Below are 10,022 nucleotides of genomic sequence, written 5' to 3'. Positions count from 1 at the left end.
ATCAATCAATACAATTTTATTTTTATAGCACAACATCACAAATTACACATTTCTCTCAGGAAGCTTTACAGTGTGTACAGCATAAACCTCCTGAGACCCTCGCAGCCGACAGACAGACTCTCCCAACAACAGACAGATATGCAATAGATGTCTTTTGTATAGATACAACAAATACAAATAAAGCATACTACTGTCGGTTGTAAATAAAGGCATGCGCTGCTAGTGGGAATACAGACATTACCAAGGATAAATGTTACACATCAGTCTATAACATGGTGCAGCTCAGAGGGGATAAATACAGCCTTCTTGAATACCAAAGCCCTCCATTTCCTGCTGATAACCTGACCCTAATTGTCATGCAGTGGGCTCAAACACTGTAATTTCCTTCCAGAGCTTTCTCTGGACACCTGCATGTGGTTAGTGTGTCTGTCAGAGGGCTGGCTGACACAAGCATTGTCTCTCTTTGTTCTAATTGTTCGCATTATAGCTGCATACAGAGGTTGGAAAAACAAATGTAATATTATAAGATGCATTCAATACTTTTCCTGGCTGGTGTTCAAGACACCAGTTCTGCTGCATAAGGTAAGAACATTATAAACGTCCATAACAGGCTTTATTGATGAGATCATTATATTTTCATATTAATAATCATCATTATATTATTTCCAATTACAACTCAATAAACTATGCCTAATATATTCATTACAATAAAACACACATATATAATTACTCTACACATTTTGAACAGTAGGTTATGAATTGTATAGAGATTATCTCTTTTGTCAATTAAAGTAATGATCAGTATAATGCAGAAACTGTGGGAATAAAGGTATCAGTGCAACGTGAGCACACTATTCAAAATCCAAATCATGTAACTTAGTTTCTTTAGTTTGCAACATATTATTTGATAAGATTATTATTATTTGACACTAGAATAATAAAATGTGAATTTAAATATATTTATACCGATATGCACACATCCTAATGTTAATCTTGACTGAAACATTATGTATTTGATAATGCCACATTCAAACATGAAATATTCATAGCTATTACACTGGTAAATTGGTTAAGTGTATTTCTGAGACAGGCATCTGCACGGGCTCTCCTTTAAACACAGTCCAGAGCCAAATATTTTCAGAAAAGATATGAAGACACAGTTGGAAAAAACAAAAAAGGTTTTTCATTCACAGGTAAAAATCAGAAAGATGTATAATAAATGAAGTGAGAATAGTTCAATATTAACACAATCTAAGTCTAAATCTAAACCAAACCAAATCGCTGAGCATTCATTTCTTTGCCATATTATTTTAATGAATTTCTGAAGATTTTAAGTTAAAACAATTTAAATAAACTATGGTTACAAAAATTCAAATCAATCCAAAAGTGGTGTATATTCTAAAAGAACGGTTCATATGTAATTTTTGCGCGAATATCTAGTATAGCATGCAATCTGACAGCTGTGATAACAGACCAACTCATAGTGAGTAGGTCAAATAAGATTTTCTTCCCCCTGCTCCTTTCTATCATGGACAATAAACTTCTCTAAGTTAATATGTTATGTGAAATATGTACCGTGGGTGAAACGAAAAAAAAATGAATGAATGAAAACATAAGCTCACCTGTAAGGCCCTGCATTGAAAAACGTTTTGTTTTTTTTATAAAAGCAAAGACTGTGGTTAGGGGTCAGAATAACTACAGTAGTATCTTTACAGAAAACATACTTTTCTGAGTCCGAAAACTATTAGCTTGTAAAATCATAAATATCTTCCATGTAGTTAACAGAGGTAGACATACCATTTTGCATATTTACCTACAGACATATTGTTACCACTGTACTCGGCATCACTCAAATAAACCCTTTATTTAACACAAGTAATAATCAGTATCACACCATACTTAAAGTAAATGCACAATCTAAATCCATCTAAATGTTGCACTAGGCAGGGCTAAAATGATTATAATAATTGTCTTTTATATACATATATATATATATATATATGGTATTTCTTCACTGCAAGATGATCAGCAGTCTATTTACGGATGTGTGTTTATTCCCCAACCTGGGTTATGGCAAAACTGTGGGATTAAAATCAACCATTCTCCAAAGGGGACCAAACATATCCCATCATTCTATTATTATTCTATTATTATTATTCTATTATTATTATTATTATTATTATTATTATTATTATTATTATTATTGTTATTATTATAATAATAACAATTATTATCTTTTTTTTTAACTTGCATTGACTACTCAGTTTGACTGTCAAGTGATGCATTACAATTTCTAATTTCAAGGTACAACTTGTATCATCCAGGAAATGCTCAACAATATACCATCTGTGTTTTCCTTTTAACCTAGACGTTAAGATTCATTTCCCTCTCTGGTTCTCCATATGGAGCATTGTACCAGCCCAAAATCACATCTCATTGACAATTATCATCGGCCCTTGAGAAGCTACTTTATTGTCCCTGTCATAAATGACTGGTTTTCCAAGATATGCGTGCGGTAAACTTAGGCTTACTTGTGACTCGTTGAAGCTAACTTGTCTGTTGACCTGCTGATTGAAACTGCCTTGTCTGGAGAGTTGGGGTCCGTAACCCTCGTCCGGCTGCTCGAAGCTGCTCCCAATGTACAGACGCTGCCTCATTTCACTGTGGCGTTTCCCAGAAGCACTTCTGGTTGGATATCTCTGACCTGTCTTGTACCAGCCTGTCTCTTTGAAGACAAACCAAATATTGCCAACCCAGAGGACAACATTTACGAAACCAAAAACCTGGAGGAAGAAGGGACAGAAGTGAGTTTCTTATTTGACCCTTTTGTATGTTTCAGTGCACAATTAGATGACTGAACACCCACCACAGATGTGTTAGGTCGTGACCAGAGAGGCTCCTGGGTGGCCGTGCATTTGTTCTCATGAGCTCTGCAGGCTGAGATGAGCAGAAGCACCTGTGTTGGGTTTGTGGCTGTCTTAATATCAGAAAGAGATTTGGCCCAACAGCAACTGCTCACGAGCCACATGAAGGAGAAGATGGATGTAACAACGAAATCCTGCTCAGGAGTGGAAAGAAAGCATGAATTAATAGGATGGTAAATGTAATGTCTGTCATGTTATACAAACACAACAATATCACACTATAACTTATATCTAATTCAGGTTTTATTATATGAATGTTTGTTAAAGATATCAGCTCACTGACCACAAGCGGGCCTCTGTTGTTCTTCAGGTAGTTGTTCTGGTAGAAGACGTAGACAATGGTTGCCAGTAGAGAGTACAGGAAAGCAAAAACACCCACAGTCACGAAGAACTGAGAGGCGGAGGAAAAGTCGCCATCCAGGAAAATAATCTCTTCCCTCTTCGCCTCACACAAGGGAGCCTTAAAATGCACATCTATTAATCTGCAAGACAGAAAGGAGGTTTACAGTTAATGATACAAACATGTGAGGAGATTCAGTCGGTGGGAAAGGCATCACTTTGGCCTTCACTGGCACTCTGAGAATTCTTTCTTTAGCAAATGTGTGGCTAGGAAAGGAAGGTTCAGGCTAAATATACACAAGTGAGAAACTATTTGATGTGGCATACAAAGGGACACAATATTCATGAAAACGCTGCCTCGGAAAAAAGCAGTTATTTTCTATGTGACAAAAGGAAGTACACTATAGCAACATCCTAATGTAGTACAGTTTCCAAGTTCACTTTCAAAATGGAGATACATTCACATGTTATGAAAAGCTTTGCGGACCATTAGAATAAATGTGTTTAAATATGTATTTTTGGAAACTGCTGCACAACAATTTCCCTTTGGATACATACAGTTCTGTGTTATCTTAACACAAATATGTAAGTAACTAAGCAAAGATAGTACTGTACTCATATTTAGCATCTTTCTAGTGTACAGGCAGAGTCCGAAATTAAGTCTTATTCAGATGTGTGCCTACTGAAAACATGAAAACATCCTTCAGAAATAGCATAACATTTCAAAGACATTTCAAAAATTCTGTAACAGTTTGAGTTACTGTTACATTTCTACATGACAGTGAACTAACACACAGACACCAGTGTCAAGTCAGCTGAGCTGTTAATGAGACGACTAATTAACAGTTCTGTTGGCCATCACTGAAGAAGCATGGAGTTAGGGGTCGGTCCACCACAAGGCATGAGAGTTCACATCCACAGACCCACCATCCAATCATCAAATGAAATGCTAATGGTGGTGGCCAGTCGCTCTCAAGACATGCTGAAGTCGTTCAATTAACAAAATGGCTTCATGGTTTACTCAAAATAACAATGAGGATGACAAATTCAACTATTTGTGGTGTTTATATTGCACCTAAGTGGCCATGAAACATGCAGATGTGCAGGAGTCAAAATGACAGAGGGACAAAGAAATACACCATTGCAAAGCGGATCACAAAATCCCACCTGAAGTTAAGTCTTAGCTGAGAGTTATGTTTTAATGCTGCAGTGAAAAATGTTGGACCTAAATTGGGCCAGTTTCCTGTTTTTAAATTGGCCGAGCTTTAAGATGGGTGAGGTCCCCTCTGCCGAGCCTGACTCCATGATGGATTGAAGCTGTGCAGCTTTTAAATCTTTTTTTTTCTGTCTGAATGACCGGTCCTCTGAAATACGCAGAGACGATTGTCTGGCCATGTCCGGTAAGTCTGAATGCATCTATTTGAGCATCCAGTAAAATGAGCTTGTTAATTAGTCGGTTAATTCACAATTTGATTTGCAGCACAACATGTTAATAGATTAATTGTCAAATATCAAATGATTGAACGAAATCACCGGAACCGGAAAGTACGACAAGAAATATGGGTCTTTGTGTATTCGTAGATTAATCACCTAATTAGATGATAATACTTTTGGACAGGAACATAATCAACCACTTTACCTGAAAGGATATCCAAAATCAATGTTGATGCTGAGGTTAGTCGGCCTCCTGCCTGCACAGTCCACTTTAACCTGGAGATGCCCATAGTATCCTCCACATGTTGCAAAAGCACAGATGGCAAAAATCTGGGAAAACAAAAGTGAAGCCATAAAATGTTTACCATTTGTTGATAATTATTCAGACATTTCATTAATCCAATATCAGATCTGAGTGCAGCACACTGCATAATGTATACACATCAATAAATTACTGATTATTAAGATTTATAATTGGTTTGAAAACAATACCTGCATAATTTAAAGGTCGGAAGACAACTCACAGAGCTGCTTACTGTGCGCTGGAGGGTGGCCACAGCAGTACAGTACAGATTTTATTTTAGGTCTGAAATCTCTGATTCATTTGATCTTTAGAGTTCATACACAGCATATTAAGATTGAGAAATGAACATTGGGTAAACTACTTTGAATAGATTTGTCTCTGTTTCTACGCGACACGTCACATCAACAAAAAGCACTGACCTGACAATATGACAGATTTTTCACCAATCAGCTAATCAATAAATCAAGATCACACTTGACAATATCAGTCATATAATGTTTCAAGCAGTGAATTAAAGCAGATTTAACTTTAACCAAAAACTACAAAATAGCAAGACAAGAGAGCTTAAACTTACCGGAGCAAATATAACCATACACATTGATAAATCACAGATCTCCAGTACGACGCCACACAGTGTCGATAGTTTTTGTCATCAGGGTTGAAACGCCACTGATGTAGAGAGGGGAAGAGAGAGTGACTCTTCCAGCGGAGAGGAGGGCTGACAGGAGGTATCTCCCCCAGGGAGGGGTCTGAGATGTTACTGTTCCTCTACAATTTTTTCACAAACACTGCAATAAACTATAAATACCTTTATTGAGTGAATTTGTGCGAATAGAGGGCTTGTGTTTTTTGTAAGACCATAAGGGCAATGCTCTCAAAAGATATCTTTCTAAATAAAGCATCATCAGACATTTCTCCTGCATCACTTTGTTCTTTCAATGAAAACCTAATAGGTGTATCTCCACATGTATTCATTTAGAAGTATTCAGGTACAAAGAAAACAGTTACTCATGCTTGATACATGATATGTATTAATGAAAACCATTAGATGATCAGAAAAATACACTAGCTGAATCAGGCATGTTTGGTTTTGAAGTAACATGAGACAGCAAAGGTTTAAGCATCTTTAGTTTTTTCCTGTACTTGGACTTTTGTTAGATTCTCACAATGTATATCAGATGGGAGCTTAAATTATTTTGATCATTGGCATTCTTATTTAAAAATAAGAGAACGCATAACTATCTGGTTAAAGACATGCTCTCATACACCTGTACCTCATACAATAGGTAGATATTAGCTGCGTCACTATAAACAGAAAATATACTTGTGACTTATTTAAAGGTCTGATGAATAATCAGACTGCAGTGTGTTTCAAACTTTGCTTGTGTTGGAATATAATAATAGGAAACAATATCTCTAATGTATATGGCATTGAGTGAAATAGAAACTGATCTGTTGACTTGTCTAATGTAATCTTTATTTTCTATTTTCAACCAACCATGAATGATTGAATGGGCTATTTTCATTGTAATAAAAAGGATTCTGCTGACCTCTTTTGGCGACACACGTGTATTACAGGATGCATTTAGAACTGCACATAAGTGAGTGAAATGAATAATGTACTTCAATGCAACCTGGATTTATATAATAGGATATATCAAGTGTTATCTCAAACTGGGCACTGCTGTTTAGTGATATACATTTTTCAGGGTGGCTTTCTCAATTCAGGGGTAACATATATTTGAAGTCTCAGAAACTCCACATTTTAGATCCAATGCATTTCTTATTTACAAAACACACTACCAAACACGTAGGCATTTCAGAAACTAATTAATGCCCAGAACATGATTGTCAGAGAAGAAAATGAATAATCGAGGACCGAGGATAATCTAACTTTAATTCTTCAAGCTAAACTTTTCGTTTCTTGATTTTGGACTGGAATATTGTCCCTATTGTTTGGAGAAGTCACTCGATTTCCTCAGACTATTTTTAACTTCTGCAAACACTAAACCCACAGTTTCTTACCACACTAAAGGAACACACATTACAATGATAGACATTGTTATAGAGAATTTATTTAAAAAAACCGATTGCTTTAAAAGTAAAGCACGTACTCAAAGACGTAACGGGTGTCACGATCTGTCTTTATGGTGTCTTGTCTTGTTTCATGTTTTATGTTGAAAGGTCTTCACTTCCTGTCTTGCCTGTTTCTGTCTGCGTTGTGTCTTGTTTAAATCTGTCTGTGGTTCCCGGGCTGCTTCTCAGGTCGACTATTTTCATTTCCTCGCTCCTCGGTCCTCGGTCTCACCGGAAGTTGATTTGCCCGCGCCATCTTGAGTACCGTCCCATGGCTCTTATTTCTGCCGGAGGACCGAGGAGCGAGGAGCGAGGAGCGAGGAGCGATCATGGAGGAGCGATAACCGAGGAACCACCAGACCATCCTCCGATGAAATCCTCAGATACTCACCCCGCCCCCTTACTGTGTATCGCTCACTGATTGGACGAGGCAGTGCATGCACTGATCTGATGCTTCTTGACATGAGAGCAGAGTGAAGAAAATACATGAACCTCACGGGAGTCACTCCTCAGTTTATACCGTGTTTTGTTTCAATTCATGTATCATTTAGTTACAAATATGTGATATATCTGAACAACAAAGTGGTCAAAAATCATTTAATTCATTTTTTGGAAACATTTTCATGATCGCTTTTTTCGTTTTACATTTTCATTTATTGTCATTTCCATTCAGTCAGTCATTAAGTGCTATTAAAATGTTAATGTGCTACATATCCAAACAAACAAACAAAGTGTGCAATCCAATGAATGTTAATCTAACTGAGTTTTGATAGATAACATATCTCTTTTTCTTCTCTCAATTATTTCATTTCTATTGTGCACTCTAATCAATATTAATCAAACTATTGTTCGTTTATCAATTTTAAGAATGGCGTTTATCTTTTTTGACAATGAGTTCTTATTTTATTTTATTTATTTGGGTCTACAACAGATGATACAAATGTTTGTGTCAGTAAATGTGTACTAACCATAGACTGGATATACTAACAGAGGCGGGGGTGTGTGGAAATAACGGGGACAGAGCTGCTGTCAGACGATCAGCTGTGCAGCGTCATCACAAACGGACGTCGCTTCACGTGACGCTCCGGAGGAAAGGACGTCCCATTGCTCTTAAAACTCATTTCCCTGCTTCTCGTGGTTTCCTTGCGTCCCTCCATGCTTCCCTGGTGGGAGGGACTAAACGCAGGGAAACGACGCAAGTGAGGGAAGCAAGGATTTCATTTAATCGACCTGAGAAGCAGCCCCGGTCGTTAGTTTCCCTGGTGTGTCTAATTTATCCGATTGTGTTCACCTGGTGTCCCTGTGTTTTTTCCTCCCTCCTCACCTGTGTCTTGTTTCTGTGATTAGTCTTGTGTGTATTTAAGTTCTGTTTTTTCTGTCTGTCTTTGTCGGTTCGTCTTTTGTCATGACTAGTTCGTCGGTGAGTGTTCTGTTTTGTCTTTGTTTTCACCTAGCCTTGAAATAAAGGAATTTCCACTTTATTCTGCATTTGGGTCCTACCTGCTTCACACACCGTGACAGTACGAACCGACCACAAAATAGACCCAGCAGATTATCCATGGGAGGTTGAATTACAGCATTTAACTTTCTATGGCTTGCTGCTTCGATTGGTGGAAGGGAGCGTCCAGTGTTCGGCAGAAGAGGCGCTCCGGTTGACCGCAGAGAAACCATGTTTTGTTGAGTTCTTACCTGACTGGATTTTGGACTTCCTTCAAGCATGTGATTCCCGGCCTGCTAGCCCCAGGCATGCTAGCTCCCTGTCTCCCAATTCCCAACCTGGCACCATACGCCTTGGTGGGTTCCGCCTGAAGTCAACCCGTGCTTCTGCCCCAGTTCCTGCTCCTGTCCAGGAGTCGTATTCCGGAACTCGTCTGGCTTATGGAGGTCCACGGAGTATTCAGGAGGCTGCTAAGAGGAGTCGTCGCAAGGCCAAGCTAGCAGCCCGAGCCCCAGCAGCCATGGTTCCGGCTCCAGTACAGGCCCCAACAGCCATGGTTCCGGCTCCAGTGCCGGACCCAGCAGCCATGCCTCCATGCTCCAGTACCGGCCCACGCAGCTTTGCGTCCATACTGGATTACTTGGCTTACACAGCCAGGGTCCAGGCTTCCGCGCCGGACCCAGCAGCCATGATTCTGGCTTCAATTCCGGCTCCAGAGCCGGCCCATTCAGCCATGTTTCCGGCTCCAGAACCGGAGCTTACAGCCATGTTTCCGGCTCCAGAACCGGACCTTACAGCCATGATTCTGGCTTCAATTCTGGCCCCCGCAGCCATGGTTCCGGCCCCAGCAGCCATGGTTCCGGCTTCAGTACCGGCCCCGGAAGCCATGGGCTCGACTCCAGTTTCGGCTACAGGGCTGGCTCCCCAGCCGACGCCAGCTCCCCGAGTCTTGTCGGCGTACCGACCGACTCCAGCACCTCGTCTTCTGCTGGCTCCCCAGCCGACGCCAGCTCCCCGAGTCTTGTCGGTGTACCGGCCGACTTCAGCACCTCGTCTCCTGTTGGCTCCCCAGACGACGCCAGCTCCCCGTGTCCTGTCGGCGTACCGACCGACTCATGTCCCCTCTCCAGTTCCTACCCGAGTCCCCTCTCCAGTTCCTACCCGAGTCCCCTCTCCAGTTCCTACCCGAGTCCCCTCTCGGGTCCCCTCTCGAGTTCCCTCTCGGGTCCCCTCTCGGATCCCCTCTCGAGTCCCCTCTCAAGTCTCCTCTCCAGTTCCCTCTCAGGTCCCTTCTCGAGTCCCCTCTCTAGTCACCTCTCAAGTTCCTACCAGAGTCCCCTCTCTAGTCACCTCTCGAGTCCCCTCTCCAGTTCCCTCCTCTAGTCCCCTCTCTAGTCCTTCCTCTAGTTCCCCTCTCTAGTTCCCCTCTCGAGTTCCCTTCTCTAGTTCCTCCTCTAGTCCCTCCTCTAGTTCCCCTCTCGAGTTCCCCCTTGGTTCCCCTCTCGAG

General features: G+C 40.5%; 1 protein-coding gene across 1 annotated transcript; it reads right to left on the bottom strand.

The window, feature by feature from the left end:
* Nucleotides 1–6,247, bottom strand: LOC117548110 (synaptoporin). The gene is made up of 5 exons (XM_034219144.1): nt 5,576–6,247; nt 4,903–5,027; nt 3,208–3,406; nt 2,867–3,058; nt 1–2,783 (listed from the first exon to the last, which is right to left on the bottom strand). The coding sequence occupies exons 1-5, from the start codon at nt 5,597–5,599 to the stop codon at nt 2,427–2,429; spliced, it is 897 nt and encodes a 298-aa protein (XP_034075035.1). The 5' UTR covers nt 5,600–6,247; the 3' UTR covers nt 1–2,426.
* Nucleotides 6,248–10,022: the final 3,775 nt, after the last annotated feature.

Source organism: Gymnodraco acuticeps, unplaced genomic scaffold, assembly GCF_902827175.1.
Source record: "Gymnodraco acuticeps unplaced genomic scaffold, fGymAcu1.1, whole genome shotgun sequence".
Classification (NCBI taxonomy): Eukaryota; Metazoa; Chordata; class Actinopteri; order Perciformes; family Bathydraconidae; genus Gymnodraco; species Gymnodraco acuticeps.
This window is presented reverse-complemented; position numbering and strand designations above follow the sequence as displayed.

What these genes read in the sequence shown, in the direction of transcription:
- LOC117548110 (XM_034219144.1), bottom strand. Translation starts at nt 5,599, where the DNA reads ATGTGTATGGTTATATTTGCTCCG. An exon ending in ACAACAGAGGCCCGCTTGTG is followed by an intron (nt 3,059 to 3,207) that starts GTCAGTGAGCTG and finishes ACTCCTGAGCAG; the next exon opens with GATTTCGTTGTTACATCCAT. An exon ending in CACGACCTAACACATCTGTG is followed by an intron (nt 2,784 to 2,866) that starts GTGGGTGTTCAG and finishes TTCTTCCTCCAG; the next exon opens with GTTTTTGGTTTCGTAAATGT.